General features: G+C 41.1%; 1 protein-coding gene across 2 annotated transcripts; it reads right to left on the reverse strand.

Annotated features, from left to right (window-relative positions):
- Positions 1-316: 316 nt before the first annotated feature.
- On the reverse strand, positions 317-18305 carry raver1 (ribonucleoprotein, PTB-binding 1). 2 transcript variants are annotated; one of them, XM_084072285.1, is made up of 15 exons: positions 18171-18305; positions 17556-17827; positions 15518-15584; positions 12221-12690; positions 9283-9474; positions 8892-9012; positions 7922-8022; positions 6776-6854; positions 6218-6420; positions 5284-5365; positions 5022-5161; positions 4641-4712; positions 3059-3169; positions 2656-2721; positions 317-2544 (listed from the first exon to the last, which is right to left on the reverse strand). In XM_084072285.1, exons 1-15 carry the CDS (start codon positions 18286-18288, stop codon positions 2398-2400), a joined length of 2241 nt encoding a protein of 746 aa, XP_083928411.1. In that variant the 5' UTR covers positions 18289-18305; the 3' UTR covers positions 317-2397. The 2 variants fall into 2 exon arrangements, with proteins under 2 accessions (XP_083928411.1, XP_083928412.1); XM_084072286.1 differs by having other exon boundaries at positions 17556-17821; positions 18171-18280.
- Positions 18306-18431: the final 126 nt, after the last annotated feature.

Here is an 18431-nt window from a genome sequence, read left to right on the forward strand (position 1 = left end):
TAATACCACATTCTGATTTTTTGTTTCACCGATTTGCATACTGTATATGGCTGTAACAAATGTTGCCCATATTTTTACGAGGGGCACAGGGGGTCTCAATTGTCATACAACCTTCATAGATGACAGATCCACTGAGAAAGGGACCTCCGCTCTAATAGAATAAGAAACCTGAAGGCAATCATGGCCTTGGAAGAGCATGCATTTGGTTAATTTCTCCAGATGAGGTTACGTTACAGAAATGTAAAGTGCACTTTTGATAGTTTAAAATGACGAGATCACAGCAAAAGTAGTTTTAAATACACATTTACTTCCTCACGTCTCACTCACACATACAAGGACAAGTTACCACAGTGGCACAGTCTACACAGTAAAATCAGTGTCATTGAGACTTAGACTGTAAAAAAAAAAAAAAAAGAAGTTACCAAATGGACCCATAAGGGTAAATTTTCTACTGCAGAGGATTTTACTGTGTAGCAGGCATAACTACAGCAATGATTAAATTATGGATCATACATTAGAGCAGCATCTCTTAGTCCATACACAACATTAGCAATCTGCTGTGGTGCTAACTCATTGTCAAACAGTCTTTCAAACATATTGGCAAACAACACAAAAATCGAGCAGCAGATTCAAATCGAGGGGGGAGGGAAAAAAGAAAAACACCAGACCAGAGGCAGATATAATTAAGAAAACAAGAGTTTAGGACTCCCAAGGAAATTCATCAAGCTCAAGTATTTACACAGCAAACAGAGATATGGGAAATATAGTTCCAAGACCACACAGGGATAAGATCACAGAAAGTACTGTTAAGGCTCAAGTGTAATTGCAGTTCCCATCAAAATTTCAGAGGTAATGGGTTATCACAATCAAACTGTCAACCAGGGCAATAATCAAAATACGAAACTGTCACTGACCAATCGCTTTCCACCATCTTCCACTAGTACCTCCCCTGGGCAGACTGAACTCCCACCGTTGTGGTTACTGCAAACTTGTGACTGGAAAACTTCAAACATCTCAAGTATTTAAATGCAGGCCGAACCAGTTATTGTCATCAAGTAGGCTATGGAATCCAACACAAACTGCCCCAAAGATGAACACCTCCCCCTGCTGGTCTGCAGGGTAAAGACAAACATTTGGGGACTAGCCGAGGCAAGATCTACAATGAAACATTTAGTTTAAGCCTCTCAGTGAGGAAGAGAATGTAGGTGTCCCTGTGCACAGCACCTGTCAGATCTATAATAAAAAAGGCACACCATATTCCTTTAACCATGCCATTCAGATGTGTCACTGAGACCGCAAAACATCCAAAGTTAACTCAGACAGAACTCCCACCAACATAGAAATCAATTAACTTCTCCACAAAGAACAAGTGAGAGGCAAATTTCTAAAATGGCAGATGAAGACAGATAACACAGCAGATATCTAACCCGTGCCCTCCAAGTGCATCACTAAAACAACCAGTGCAGAGAACAAATGTTGGAACAAGACAGAAGGGTGCGGTTCAAAGACAAGACAAAGTAACAGTTGGAAATAATATTCCAGTGGGTTACAAGGTTTTGGTAAAAGTTTCAATTACCAAAATAATAAAGTAAAAAACAGGAACCCAGTAAATGATTATTGCTGAACGGAGATCTATGTGACACAACAGGGATAGGCCTGAATCGTAGGGAGAATGTAAATACAAAGGAACAAATAACCCTGAACAAGTTGGAAGGAAAGAAATAAACTCCCACTAAGACTATCCCTTTAAACATACTGAACTTTATACATACAAATCCGGGGAAGCAGTCGGAACAAACAGGAAAAAAAGTCAGAAAATTTTAGAAAATGTTGAGTTCATACCGTGTCATATAGTTGCCCCTTTTGTTGTGTGCAATCATCTAACAATGCGGTCCATGTGGGCCATGAGGCAAGAAGTTATGGAGCCAACATGGTTGCCATTAAAATATTCATCGACGACTACACAATCTACATCTCTGACTTGTTGACATAGGGTCACTCAACAGGGAAAGGGGGGGGGGAGAAAAACTAGATTAAGAACAACTTTACCATATTTTCTCATTGTACATGATTCTGAAAATATATTGTCAACTTAGAAATTAAAAGTCAAATAAAAAACTAAAAACTTAATTTAACAACACACTGAAATTATATATACACACACACACACAAAAGAAGGGGGGAAACACATCAAAAACTCCCATAGACTGGCACGCAACTGTCCGGATAGCAACAGGCTGCACTCCCTAACGCCCTCCAGGGGTTGCTAGCGGGAGCGCACAGGAGAGAAGTTAATGGACTGCCACGCTAAAATAGAGACTGAAGGAGCTCTGCAGAGCTCATCATGGCCTGGCTGTTGAAATGGCTAGGAATACAGCATGAGGCGCTTCCCTGTAGTCAGAATATACGCTTGCGTTTCAGATACGAGTCTGCGTAATGTCCACCCAGGCCTTGAGAGTGCTGGCCCACGTACCCCCCTTCAGGGCTTGGCTCGGGAGATGGGATCAGACCGGAGTACACGCGTTTGTGACCACCGATGGGGGTCTGCAATTAGAAAAGCGCAGGCTGTCATTTCTAGGAACGTTTCCAATGTGGATAATAGATGATTAAAAAAAAGCATAAAAGTAAAACCAGCACAGAGAAAGCAACAATTACCTTGATGCCATTCCCTAGGCCAGGTGGGTAGCTGTTGGCGAGACTCAAAGGAGGCATTCCCACTGCCTGAGAAATAACAACCAATTTACTGTCACTGACTGCAACAATTTAACACTTTGGGATCTAGAGTTTTGCACAAATGCCTTATACATTATTAGGTGGGGTCATTTATAGCCAAACTTGCCATTCATAATAAAATTATACTCTCATATGCCAATTTGACAGATTCTACCAGTGGCAATGGTGATCAATGTCAACATTTAACTTAAGTTCATTATAGCCACAAAAAACACTGAGTGGAATGGTTCAGAGCTCCAAACCTTTATTCATTGGATTGGCATACGAGTTGGAGTTGCACTCTGAAAGAGTTCTAGCAGTCAGGAATGTACAGTGAGGGGCTTACCTTGTTGAGTTGGGTGGAAGGGGGGTTGGACAGGCCAGGTCCTGAGCTGAAGTATGAACTTAGGGGTGGATTGGTGGAGTATCCATAGCTGTAGTCAGGATGATGAGACAGCTGCAGAGACCAGATGAAACCCCAGTTATTTGCCAGCCTGGATACATTATGTTAATAAATGCATCTTTTGCCATTGTATCCTCTAGTGTGCCCAATTTACACAATGTCAAACAATATGCAGAAGCAACAAGATTCAGAAGCAAGGCTTTGCAAAAAGGCATCTTAAGACAGCGTTTCTCGGGTGTAGTCTGCAACTCTGAGATAGGCCTGTCACAATTATTACATAAGTCTAATCGCATTTTTCTTAGATTATTATTTATTTTTGCATAATCGTTTCCATGTTAAAACATTTTCAAATATAAAAAAAAAAAAAAAGCAGAAATGGCAGATCTACAAGCTCACGACACGCCACTTAGTGACACGCTGTAAGCTTGTAGATCTGCTATTTTTTTTACATGTATACAAAAATTAATATACATTCCAATGTCAAACACACAATTAATCAATCGCAATTATTTGAGTGACAATTAATCGTCAACTAAATTTGTAATAGTGACAGCCCTATTCTGAGAGTGTACAATGAGTCATCTCTGCGACCCCAATCTACACTGCTAAATCCTTAACTCTGTACTCTCCCATAGACTGTTAAAGACCCGTAGGTCCATTTGGACCACTGGTGGTCGCCGAACCAGACGTAGAGATCCTGGGTCTCAAGAGATGATATGGTGATGTCCATTCATCATCAGTGCAGACTGTGCTAATACAAACTTGCTTTCTCACAGTAATTGTCACATTATGATTTCCCATGTCAACCTCAACTTGTACTTCCATTTTACCATCCCCTGCCAGTCCATAAATACTTAGACACCAGTAAACCTATGGTGACATTCTACGGCGCGCAAAACACTGACAGAATCATGGAAATCAGGACATTAAATAAGATAGAAGTACACAGAATGAATTTGGGGGAAATCATAATATAATCTTCAGAACATTTAGAATTGTCCATAGAACAGAAATCCTGTTGTGCTTCCGACTTCCTCCCAGTCCTAAGCTTGCAGCGCAGCGCTGTGAACTTCTATATCTGCCATTTTTGAGAACCACTCTAAACCAGCAGGTTTGTTCTAAATCCTAAGAGTTTTTTTAAATCCTAAGAGTTTTCTGAAAAATCTGTTGACACAGACGCTTTCCCGGTTTTAATGGGTTAAATTGTGCAAATGTTGTAACTCTTTGGTTGTACGGTTCAATAACTTGCCAAATAGTCTTAGAAAAGCAACATGTGTAAGAAAAGTGTGCAAGGAATGTTGGAAAAGTGTCTAGTCAGCATATAGCCACATGCCAAGATGGTCCAAAACATCATAAACTCTGGTTTTACACATGCAAGTCTGCTAAAAGCAAGCCGTAACCAGAAATCACATCCAAATGACAAATTATCACAGAAGCCATTTCAGAGAGATTTGTGCCGTATAGGTGGGGGCTCAGAGGCTGACTGTACACACCATCATGCACATGAGGGGTAAGAGGGTATTACCTGCTGTCCAAATCCTGCCAAGGCCCCAGTGTCCAGGTTCTCCTGCTGTTCATACAGGTGGGCCAGGGGATCCTGAGGACAAACACCAGATGGGTATCAGACAAGTCACTGGAATGTTCAGCCAGACAGGATAGGCGTCATGGTAAGGTAAGGCCACGTTGGTGTGACCTTACCCTGCAGAGGAGAGCTTATTAACCACTTTTTAACCCAGCATTTAAATTGAAAAATGAAAATAGGTAATCTATAAAGCATCGTGATGCGATCTTGTAGATTGGCCATTTCCGCCATTCATCGCAGGACCAAGTAGACAGTAAAGGGTTGAAGTGGTTAATATCACAGCCAGTTCATTGGCATGAAGTGGGAGCACGGAGGATTGATTACCTGGTGACGGGTGTAATCTGGGCTATACGACTCCTGGTAGCGCAGATTGTAATTTGAGTGTATGCTTTGGTTTGTACGCTGGTTGGACATATTGCTGAGCGTAGGCCTCTTCCTGTAGGGGTGGGGTCTGCAGTTTCCGCCTGTGCAATCAAGAGAAAGATTGGCATGAAAACACTGTCTCACCTCAGGGTCAGTGCTGAGATCCAAGAAGGGATTAAGCACATGGCAGAAAGCATAGCAAGTGGAAAAGGTGACATCTCACCTGAGGGAAACATGCTGTGGCCGTTAAAGAAGGTATTCTGGGAAAGATTCACTTCTTTAGGGCCATCTCCGAGTATTGACACCTGGTGAGGAGGAAATGGGTTTGTTTTAAAGTCCCTGTCCACATGTAAATGTAAATGTACATTTCAAGTATTTTTCTCCCGCAGAAAACACTCTAAAAGTGACAGTACATTTGTGTCTCCATCTTTTTCCTCATTTAGTATTCCATATCCTATGAATTATGTATACATGTGATCCTCCAGAATGTAGGTAATCCACAGAGAGTCTACATCAAACGCACTGACAAAATACAAGCAGTCCACTTCCTCGTTGTAGAGAACCACAGTGCTGCCAGTGTATCAGCTCCGTTATAGCCCACATTAACCTCTGCCAAACTATACCCAGGGTTAAAGTGGGCTAAGGTTTGCCTGTTTTATACCCAAGGTATATACCGGCCTAGTCAGTTTATACCCCAGGGTATAGTTCTGGCTAAATCTGCTATAGTTGGGTTGTGGGGAATTATTTGGGCTGTTCCATCGGTTATGGGGGAGCACTTTTGTTGCGTTACTCATGTCCATCCATTCTTTCTCATTGACTATTGCTGCATTTAGTGAGGCTCTGACTGGTGTTAGTTTGTGATGTCACACCTTTTCTGAATTGCAAGCCCTGTGTCAACCGGTTTTCAGTGAGTGCTGGTCTGGAGACCACATTTTAGTTGTGAATCTATATGCTTTGGAGTTTGGAGATGTGCAAGAAACTACCAGAGTATCACAGGTAACAAGCGTCAGAGAGAAAACTAAATTCTGGAGAGTACATTTTTTAAATCTTTAACCTTGTGTTACAAAGAAGGCAAGTGAACTGACAATGAGTAGAGGCAACGGGCAAGTTCATTTAAGAGGCAGAAAACGCAGCATTGCCACTGTATGACCACTTACCCCTTGTGCCGTGAGACCCTCTGTCCCAATCATGCCACCCATGAGAGGCATAGAAATTCCCTGCAAGGTAGGAGACAGATTTTGTGGGAGGCTGCATGCTGCTGTGGGAGACTCCTGCTCCCTTACCAGGGTTCTACCCAGAGATAGTGGCTTGAGAGGGCACAGAGAATCTGTTTGCAGGCCAAGACCTGGGACCACCCCACCTGGGGACAAGAAACAAAACCAGTCCATTAATTGAAATCTAAAGCGCTACAAGAAATAGCGCTGACAAATGACCAGTGGAGTCGCCAAGATCATGACCGATGCAACAACAGTCAACCAAACAAGTGTTCCTAAAAGGCAAACAAATGTTAGTTATCAATGTAAAAAGAAAAATGGGCCTGCAAGTATACCTGTAGATTGTCATCTTAGCAATAACTCAATAACTTCTTCGATCAAACGAATAATTGAGAATTGATTATCGTTAATTTTTCCTAATGGATTAGTTTGCTACTAATAATAGAGCTGCTGCAGTTCATGAGTCTGGGAGCTACGGATGGAAGTCAGCGGATGCCAAACCTTGTGGTAGATCTCCGAGCAGATGGACTCCCTGCTGTAGAGACAGAGCAGCCAGAGGGTTCTCCCCGATCAGACCCGCCTGGAGGGGCAAGAGGAACGGGGCAAGGGTCAGTGTCACCGCAGGGCTATATCGCTGCTATCGGGCAGAAACCTTGTAGTTACCATTTGGTCACATTCTCTTGTTAATACTTAATCTGTGAAATATTCAGCTGTGAAAGTGGTTCATTCTGTCTGTGGGTTTTTATAAATCTTTCAACCTGGTGTCCCCAGTTTGAGCATGTCATACTGTATGCGAACATTTTAGATAAAATAGCAGATCTACAAGCTTGTTGTGAGTTGTATATCAACCATTTTCGGTACTTTCGTACAACACTGTCATACGACAAAGTATAAAATAACGCATTGATTTATGATTAAGAAATGTGGAATTATAAGGTTTCTGACCGACAGCAACGTTTAGAAAGTAGTCACTCACTGCCACAGGAAAACTACTGTACAAAGCAACATAGCTTACTCACCAGATATGTCCTGAGTGAGGCCGTTATTTACACACTTTCTCTGCACAATGAAGGCACACACACCCACCACATCACTCAACAGCACTCGGAACTCATCCCAAAGAAAGAAAAATAAAACCTCCTCTCATCAGAGCACTTACCCACTCAGCATTGTTATCGCCACAGCAAATAAAAGAACCTAGACCTAAAGCCTAGCACTGCCTCACACACACGTATATATAAATAAAAAAAAAGTCAAACCCACATCATTATCACTCACACAAGGTACCAGACGGTTCTCTTTATTGTGCAGCACCTGAGCCCAGAGAAGATGATTTCCCAGAAAGGCTTGCTAATTGTGAAAAAAAATAAAAAATAAGGAGAGGGCTGAGGATTTTTACTGTGCAGCAGGAATAGTGATACAGAGAAAGATGGGATTAAAAGAAACAGGCAGAAGCTCTAAAACACCGTTTCTCAACGTCAGGTCCGGGGACCACCAGTGGTGCAAATGAAAATTAATTTAAAATTAGTAAACACTGGTTTCAAATGGGGGTCCATGGCCTAACAGTGCATATCAAACTAGAAGTTAAACAAAGGTTGAGAACCAGTGTTCTAAAAGATGAGCAGCAGACATTCATGCATACTGTACCTGCTGGACCTGAGCCTGGTTCTGGAGGAGCAGCTGGAGAAGGGCAGCAGAGAGGGCAGGGTTGGCCAGTAGTGGCATGGTGGGGGCAGCTCCAAGCAGACCTACACACACACACACACACAATGTAGTTCATGGATCCGGGTAGGGCTGCACTATTGATTATTTTCTTTGTGATTATTCTATAAATTAATTTTAATTACGATTAATCTTGAAGCGTGTTTGGATAATTGGTATAACAAAAATATATCAATGAATCAACGCAGAAAAGCTCTAATAGTTGACAACCCCAATTTAATACCTAAATTTACAAGTAAGACGCGCGAACGCTGGAAGCGAACGCAGCTCGAAAATATTGTGTATTTACGGATGTGTGTGTGTGTGTGTGTGTTTTGACTGTAGCTGCACTCTGGCGCTTGCACACAGGCAGTGCAGGCAGTGCACACAGAGCCACAGACAGAGCCACACACAGAGCCACAAGCCGAGCCGAGTTTCATAGTAGGCTCCACTTGGGCGGAGGAGTTTGCCGCGCCTCCTTCCGCGTTCGCAAACACTGTAGGATTAACATTTTTTCCCCCAATATTCAAAGAATATATATAATTTCCCCATCAAAATAGATTTTTTTCTTATCAGCAATAATAATAATAATAATACATCAGACTTATATAGCGCTTTTCTAGTACCCAAAGTCGCTTTTACATTAGCTGTTTCAGCCTTAGATCTGGGCCAGCCTCTAACCACATGAACCCTAGAACCCCAATATGCAAACAGTCTGCAGAAAAAGCTGATCTACAAGCCCACAAGCAGAGACTGTGTAGAGGGTACCAAGGCTAGACCCCTGGGGTACGTCGATCAACAAAAACAAAACACATATATATACATATACATATACATACATATAGGGTTTAAGTGGTTAATGAAAGAAGAAAAAACTAAAAACCTATCTTGTGGCACCGTGCATGATGTTCCTCACCTTGCTTGCGCCCCTGGTTAAGGGGGTTGAGGAGCATCTTGAGGGTGGCAGGGTTGCTAAGTCCCGTGAGGATCTGCATGGCTGTGGGTTCAGGGAGGAGACCTTTCCCTCTGTTCACAGCCTGAAGAGACAAGAGGGCAGAGGATTCATATCAGCATAAGACCCAAATTAGCCTGCCAGAAAAATTACAATGGCCCAGACGACAATATGGATATTTCTGGGTGTCCTTGTCAGACAGCCCTGGAGAATTTTGGCTGAAGTCAATACATTTTCTGCTCAAGCAGTCGATTTACCACCTCAATTTGCTAATCTGTAATTTGCCTTTCAACTGTGTTGTTCTGTGGACTTTACAAATATTCTCTCAGGTTTGGTGTGAATGTACAGCCTTTACCATGGTCTGGGCAGCAATCAGAGCAGCCAACATGCTTCTCCCCGGGGGGCCGGGGGCACAGAAAGACACCCGGATGTGTGTCCCACCAAGCACCCTGCTGTCAGCTAGTCGCTGCACCTCCTCGGCCATTTCTGCTGTGGCAAACTCCATGACCGCGAACCGCCGGAAGCTTCCATCCTGTCCCTGAGCCAACTGTAGAACACACACACACACGCACACCACATGAGGCACACTTCCATATGCTCAATATGACCAACCGAAAGTGCGGTGGCTATCAATAATGTTTACAATAGTTCAATAACTAGATTCTCTTAAGACAAATAGTTGCTAGGCAGATATGAATCATTTAGATATCAGGATATGGCTTGAAATAGTCATTAAGTGAGGTGTGTGTATAGTGGCTATAAAAAGCATGTACCGCCATGGCATTGACCGATATTTACACACTATTTTGTGGTTTTTAATCAGTGTAGAACAGATATTTGAAGGTAGAATATAAATTTCAGCTCTCTAGGCATCAACTTTTTTTTCATCCCTGAAATTTGCCAACACCAGAACCCTTCTTTATTTACATTTTTGCTTTCAGCCCTTGGCAGCAAACATTTTGAAAGAAATTAGACCTTTATCTTGGTAATATTTAAATAAACAAAGTTTCTTACAATAAGGATAGTCAGGAGAAACCACGATGAGGCTTTTGATAATCCAAGCCAATTTCTGTGATCCTACACTCACTAATTAGATTTTCAGAGCTCCCAAAATGTCACCTTTCCAAGCAAAACGAGATAGCGCAGTGGCTGACACAAACTAATCAAGCTCCTCCGGCCCAGAGGGTTATGAGAGTTGAGATTTGTCACTGTTATTTTCAGTTTGACAGTATCACCATTAGATTTATGATGTAGCTTTTACCTTGCATTACCCATTTCCCCCAAAATCCTATATCAGATGACCCTAAAGCATACCAACTACCATCTTAAACATCTGTGGGATCTTAGGTCAACATTCATTTGGATGCTTGGTTTAATCATCTCCTTGTTCTGAATTTAAATAGTTCTAATGTTACGGGAATAGTAATAAATCCAATTCAGACCACTCTAAATAATTCTAGACACGTTGAGATCTGCGACTGCAAGAGCCCTAAATTCATTATTCACCACTATGGATGCCCTCAAGTTGTAGAATCACATTTAAATCTTTAATCCTGCCCAACAGCTTCTTGTTAAAACGATTACATGAGTGCTAGACAGATTCTGTCAAACTAGCATGTGAGCTTTGAATATTGCACAACCTAGGGCTGGGTAATTAACCGAAAATATATCTAAACTAATTATTTAGAGCTTAATCTTGCCTATGTAGGTTAATTAAATACCAAGAAGCAGTTTAAAAAAAAATAAAGTCTGATTAACCCTGTATTATACTTTGTAGTACAATGTGACGTTCAAAAACAGCTGATCTACAAGCTCACATGTCCATTTTTGATTTTTAATCATTAATCATAGTCAAGGCAAAGGTTTGAAATAATCGTAATCTTGATTTGAAGTGATATCGCACAGCCCTCATACAGCTTTTGACAACAAAAAAATCTCAATCAAACCAGTGGAACAGACAGAAAGTGTTGCTATGCACGTCATGCCAAAAGGACACCACTCTCTCATTCCAGAAACGCCTGTTGAATGACACCACCTGGGGTAGTCAGGTGGTCATTGCCATAGAAACCAGCTATGTTCATCGCTATAGAAACTCTGAGTGGCCACAGGAAAAGCAGGGCAAAGGTGAGGGCCATTGAGAATTCATATTTAATACTTAATCTAACTTGCCTAAACCTGCAGAAACCCTGTATTAAGACTTTTTATTGCCATGCAGAATTTTATTTAACCACTTAACACTATTCTGAGGGAGACATTTTGCAGAAAAAGGTTCACATTGTGAACTTTTAGATTTGCTATTTTCTGAGCAGAGACTTATAGAAATTATAAATTTCACAAAGATAACAGCTGTCATTCCTGGATTTCAACTACAGAGTTTAAGTGATTAATATGAACAAAAAAGCACAAATACAACATAAGAAAAATAAAACCTAAGATTTTACCAGTCTTTGTCTGTAGCATTTTTAAGACCTTTGAAGCATGTATTTGTAAGACCTTTGAAGGACGAATTTAATGCTTCTTTTTAAAGCCTTATTTTTACATGAATTAAAGACTTTAAGAATCTGCAGAAACCCTGTAAATATAATTAATAATCCCCCTTTGGAGACATGTCCCATCTTCTAAGCCATAATGTCTTTAAGGCTTGATCATGCATTTTCCACTGCAGGCAGCAGACATCTAAAGCTCTACTTCAGTGAGATTTTCCAAAAGGTTATGTTGCCTAAATTGAGAGTAATAACGAACAAGGTATTTCTAACATAATATAGTGAAGGAACACACATTAGGTTTGCACCTCAGCAGGCATAAAGCACAAATTCACAATTACTCATGAGGACATGACAGTGTGTGTGGGCGCTTATTATTATAGTGATGTACTTGTGAGGGCCAAATGTTCGGACAAAACAAAAAAAAGTATATATATATATATATATATATATATATATATATATATATATATATATATATATATATATATATATATATATATATATATATATATATATATATATATATATATATATATATATATATATATATATATATATATAGTAGAATTTTAGAAAGAGACTTTGTGGTGATATTCTGCCTGGTCCTCATAAGAGAAACACGTTTTTCCCCCCCTTTGTTTAATTAGGAAAAGTTACAGGTTGAGGTTAGATTAGGCATTAGGTTTGGGGGATGCATTTAGGTGTAAACATGAAAAAGAAGGATGAAAAAGTGGCATGAAATTGCTGCCCTAAATGTCCTAACAATCATAATAATACAAATGTGAGTGTGTGCGTGTCACACTGGACCTGGCAGAAGATGGGGGCGTGTGTGTCGGCGAGGGAATTGCGAAGGTCTTGGGCCGTCAGTACGCTGGGAGGGAGCCGGTCCACACACAGGCATCTAGAGTGCAGCAGCGGGTAGGTCAGAGAGCCCACCTCGGTCCAGTGGACGTACAGCATGCGAGAGCCCAGCTGCTTCCCGAGGAGCTCCGACTTGGCCCGGGCGGCCGAGTCCTTCTTCATGTACTCTACAAAGCCGTAGCCCTTGGAGTGGCCGGTGGAGGCGCTGTACACCAAGAAGCAGCGCTCAAGGTTGCCGAAGGGGCGCACCAGGTCTTCAAACTGCTGCTGGGTGAACGCGTGGGGCAGGTTGGCGATGCACAGGAGAGCGTCTGTGGGCTGCAGCTGCACTGAGATCTCTCGGTCACGCAGCACATACTGGTGGAACTCTTTGATGGCACATTGCGCCTGCTCCCCATTGAGCAGCGTGACAAAGGCTTAGGATAAGGAGGGAGAGAGAAGTTTTGATTATTCGAAATTTTAGGTGTTTTTTTTCCCAAAAGTTCCTTTTTTTTAAATAAATAAAAAATTACTAAATGCATTAGTTAATCACTTAGGCCTTTTTTACACTTTGTCATGAAACTCATTGTCACGCTAGCAAAATAATCCAATCTACAAGCTCACAGATTTGACACGTTGCGTCCTTGTTGATCTGCCATTGTTATATCAATTTGATATTTTTTTGTTAAAATATAAAGTGTAAATAGCTCTAGTCTACGTTCTTATAGTACTCATTGCTATACAGTGTTTGTTCAGCAACAGGTCCGCCTGTCTCTCCAGCGCTTTATTAAACAGAAGATGAATTTTCAGGTTGGGACACCAATTTAAGAAAGAACTCAAGACAGAATACAGATTAAACAAGTGAAATTGGAAGCGATGACAAAGAAATGAGCAGACAAAATTGGAACACTAATTTAAACATTCTTTAGCTAAGCACTCTTGATTGGCTGAAATTGGCAAACTATCTGAACATTTGTTTATTTAAGAGCTGGAGAGACCTCTGTTAATGAACAAACAGCAATATACTGTATAGTGCAAAATATAGTGGTTTAACAGTTTCAAAAAAAAAGTTGTTTTAAACAAAAAAAAGCAGATTTGTATACTGATAATCCTTATGAAAAGGAATAGATTAACCTTTAGCATTCTAGCAACAGCACTTTAGAGCTAGCAAGCGAAATGCATTGTTAGTAGGTCCATTTAGTACATTCTGCTTAAGAAGCAACTATCAGGGTCCCCACACATTTTTAGCAATGAATTTCCAAAACTTTTCCAAAACTTTTCCAGAATATTTAGCCCAATTTCCAGGCCTATATAACAATCATTCAGCGCAATAATGTGTCTCTTACTCCTATGTACAATGCCCAAAGATAGGCAGTGTAGCAAAATAAATAAATAAAAAACAATAAAAAGTGTTTGGGGGTGGGCACAGCCGCGAAACCTCGCTGAAATAGAGCCTGCGAGCAAAAATAGGAGCGGTGGACGACGTCGTTGCACGGTTCGTTGTCACTTGCGGTAGGTCAGGACGGTCTCATTCAAAAACATGTATTTTAATGAGATTTCATCGCCCGCTCGCGTCGCGTCACGTCGCATCGCTGGCAGTGCGGATGGGGTGTTACACAGCCTGTTCGGCGAAAAACTACTTATACATATTTCGTGTAATGTTATACATGTTTATGAAAAGGTTTTGTATTAAAACAAATCAATAGCCAAAAACTATTGCATAGCCAAATATTTTTCCAGGACCCTTGATAAATTCCAGGACCTTTGATGAAGTTTGATCAATTCCAAAACTTTTCCAGTACTGGATTATTATTTTTTTAATTTCAAAATATTTCCAGGAATTTCATGACCGTGGGGACCCTGAACTATGTACCTGTCCATGCATCTACCTACCGTTTAACAGCAACCTAGTCTCCTACGGCCAGATCTCACTCTATACTTTTTTAAATCATGGTCTCATCACTGATTGAGATAAATCAGTCATGGCTACTCACTGCCATCTCACCCACAGTTATGTCTCACTCTTCCCTTCTACGACAACTCACCCGGCCACTGACCAGACAAAGCAAGTTCTTTTTGAAGGGGGACACTCTATACTTCTACCCGTGCTAAATACACACTGAACTGTAACGTTGAGCATAAGTTCTACAGTTCTGAGTTTGATGGAATCTTTTTTTTATTCAAACTAATGGCAATCCCCTTCAAAAATGTAAAAGCAATTTACATGATTGGTCCACATGGGCAGATTTCACTCCTAATCTGGATCTTGCCTGAATTGGTTATTTTAAATTACAGTCTACTAATGGCCACATGCCTCTTTGGCATAACAATTTAGGCGTGCCAATTTTACAACTCTACTCTGCAGCCACAAGTTACAGATTGCTAGAGAACTTGTAGTAATGCAGTGCACGTAAGAAAATCTGTATACTGAATTACCAATGTTCCAACAAATGTCTCAATGCAAGTCATTGTGCAGGAAAAAAGTACCAAACCAGCCAATGTGAAGCCAATAATGCAAAAAATAATACATACATTACACTTTGAATAAAACCATCAACCATACAGCTTGAGTGCAGTGTACAAGTGCTGGATGGTAGCCAGACAAGTGCTAGTTAAGGATTTGTGGAAAACTAGCATCCATCTATATAGAACATTTAACAGCTGGAACAGCCAGACGCTCTGACCTCTTCCTGTAATAAAGTGATGTCTGCATGCTTTTCTGTGACAATTGAAAGGTTAGAAAAGGGTACGCCGCTCACACCACTCAAAAAACATAGTTTCAAATTCAAGACAAACCAAGGGACATTTCAGTCAACATATCTGAACCGCAGCCTTCAGTGCAATTCATTTTCACCCCAGCCTGTAAATCATTAGATAGTCGGTTCAAATTCTTGGTTGATATTAATTCCAGAATCTGCCATAAAACTTGTACCATCCCCAGGGGGATTCTGGCTGAGAGTCACTTTGTCATGTTTGTTGGCAGTCTCAATTTCATCTATTTTGTTTTTATTAAGTAATGTACGCTACTCATTAATTCTCAAGACATGTACGTTAATTAGCATCATTGCTATTAAGAATTATGTCAGTAGTAGTGTTGAATATGAACTTTAGCCTTTGAGAAATAGTCACCAACAGTCATGTTATTTCCACATCAGTTTGTTAATGAAACAATAGTTTTGATCAATTATTGATCAACCTCTGAAGTGGTATGGCCTCAAGCACACACACTACCAATACATCACACAAACCAAACATTATACCAACCTGTGCCCTTGTATTTGTCTACAAAGCAGTACTTCAGGTCATACTGGCTCAAGAGCTCATGCACCTCCTGAAAGAAAAGAAAATCAGCATGTAATCACATTCTGAAATGTTACTTCCATCACAGGTTCTGGCTATAGTGAGACATTTTGTTTCATTTAAAGTTTTATAAATAGATGAAGTTACCAGATAGCAAATTATCAGCGCAAGAACAAATGTGGAGTAAATAACTGACTTGTCAGTGGTGTAAAGTAGTACATTTATTCAAGTACTGTACTTGTATGCATTTTAACTTCAGTATTTTTACTTCTACTCCACTACATCTCAGAGGCAAATATTATGCTTTTATCCCACTACAATTATTTGAAAACTTTAGTTACTTTGTAATAATAATTCAAATGATCAAATCTACAAACCACTTCAACCCTATCATTTCAGCCATTTGAAAATAGCCAATCTTCACTGTGAGCTTGTAGATCTGCCATTTCCAAAAGATTTGTATCCACAAGTTTCCTAGGGCGTCAAATCGACAGGAAGTGATGCCCATAACACCCTAGGAAACTTGTGGATCCGTTTGAAACTGGAATGGGGCATTCTGCATAATGAGTATTCTACTTTTGGTACCTTCAAGTACATTTATACCAATACTTTTGTACTTTTACTCTAGATTGCAGACAGCATTGATACTTTTACTTTAAGTAAAAAATGTGAGTCCTTTTTCCATCACTGCTCATTGTTGTAGGAGAAATTGTTCCACAATGCTTTTGCCTGTTCACAAACGAATGGCGATGCCGTCTAGCATTTTCCGAAACGTTTTGTCTCTCTCTACGCCTTCCACCTTTTGTCACACACAGCTCCCCGTTCCCATTACATCTCGAACTCCCAGCACTCCCATTCACACAATGGCTGGCCCAGCGTTATCCCCACGAGTCAAGCACGTTCCAAACGTGTGGCATCATGTGAAAAAACCTGCTGCTGCCTAAACAGCCAATTACACTAAATACTTAATTGACAGCTCCTCTTAACACCCGTGTGTCCCACTCCCTGATCAATCAAAAGCAAATATTACTACGCAACATGTAGCATCGAAAAAAATCGAATAATCAACGGGGCATGTTAATTATTATCTATACACATTACACACTAGGCCTGAGTTAGCCATGGATCACACGACGGACCGTCATGGATGAACTTTAACCTGGTGTTTTCACTTTCTACATTTACGGCCCGTACATCTACATGAACGTTCAAATTTCAAATATAAAGTGCTTACCCCATGGCCACGGATGTTACAATTCTGTACGAGCCCTAAGAAGTACCCGTATCTTCCGTATTGTTCAATAAAAAGTATTTTAATCCGATCGGTGGCCATTTTCTCACAGAGTTATAATGTATCGGAGTGCAGTACACCTCCCAACTAATAGGGTCACGTCGTTGAAAGCATATGGAGAAAATGGCCACCGATCGGATTCAAATGCTTTTTTATAGAACAATACGGAAGATAAGGGTACTTCTGAGGGCCCGTACATAATTGTTAACATCCTTGGCCATGGGGTAAGGACTTTACATTTAAAATCTGAACGTTTATGTAGATGTACGGGCCAAAAGGGGAGAAAGTGCAAACACCAGGTTGAAGTTCATCCATGACTGATATGACAGTCATGTTTCAGGGCTAGGCCTGAGTTGGCAGCAGGTCATGGGGGACACAGTCTGGTCATCTGTCAATTCACCATCGGTCATCGTTACATGCCAATTTGTTGATAGCGTTTGTCGTAGCAGACGCGGGGATACATCAATGAATTACTTGAGGTAATTTGGCTAAGAAAAAAAGTCGGCAAATATTTTGCATTTTCTAATCGGAGCGAACACAACAATAATAAACGCTACTTCAGCTAAGTTAGAGCGTTCGATGGCTGGCTACCAGCTAGCTGCTATGACAGGAGCCAGGAGGCATGATGGAGCTGGACTCTTAATGTCAGCCAAACAATCCCACCAAACAGTTTAAAATGTGTCGCCCTGGCTGGACTTTTCCACATCTCACCTGATTGCTGACATCGGATGGCAGATTTTTGACGAGGATCTTTCGACGATTATAGAACTCTCGTCGAGTTCTGTCCAAGCGGCTCTCGATCTCCTCGGGGCTCAACGACGTCAACTCTTCATGATCGACCCTGTTGTTGCGCTGACCCTCCTGCCCCGGCGAGGTGTCCTCGTCGCCGGGCAGGGGGGGCTCAGAGTGTCCGTGGTGGAGGTGGTGGTGGTGTTCCCCTGCCCTGGACATCCAGTTTGCTGCGTGGTCCCCTCCGGCTAGGGCTGTCACGATTACAAGTTTAAGTTGACGATTAATTGTCACTCAAATAATTGCGATTAACGTGTGTGTTTGGCATTTAACACATGAAAAAAATTACACAGGGCAGATATGGACAAAAAACTTAAAAATACAAAGATAGACATTTAATAATTGTATTTGTGTACATCTAAAAATAGCAGAAATAGCTGATCTTCAAGCTTACAACACCTCATTGCAAGCTTGTAGAGCTGCTATTTCTCTTTTAATATTTGAAAATGTGCGAACATGTTAACATGGAAACGATTATCACGATTATGCAAAAGTAATTGCGATTAGACGATTATGTAATAATTGTGACAGGCCTACCTCCGGCGAGGTCGTAGTTGTCATGAAGAAGTGGACGGGATTGGGAAGAAGAGGCGAACTTGTTGGGCCCTGTCGTAGTCTCTGTACTCTCATCGCTAACGGACACTGCAGCCGCCATCACTCAGTGTGAAAAGTTTCTCTGTGGTCGCTGAAACAACAAGCGTCTGATTTGAGCAGTTTAAACAATACACACATGGCCGTAGCGCGGCCTCCCATTGGACGAGCCGGAATGCAATTCTCACGTCACGTGATGAGAGGGGG

Source organism: Gymnoscopelus microlampas (assembly GCF_963454915.1).
Source record: "Gymnoscopelus microlampas genome assembly, chromosome: 11".
In the NCBI taxonomy this organism is placed as follows: domain Eukaryota; kingdom Metazoa; phylum Chordata; class Actinopteri; order Myctophiformes; family Myctophidae; genus Gymnoscopelus; species Gymnoscopelus microlampas.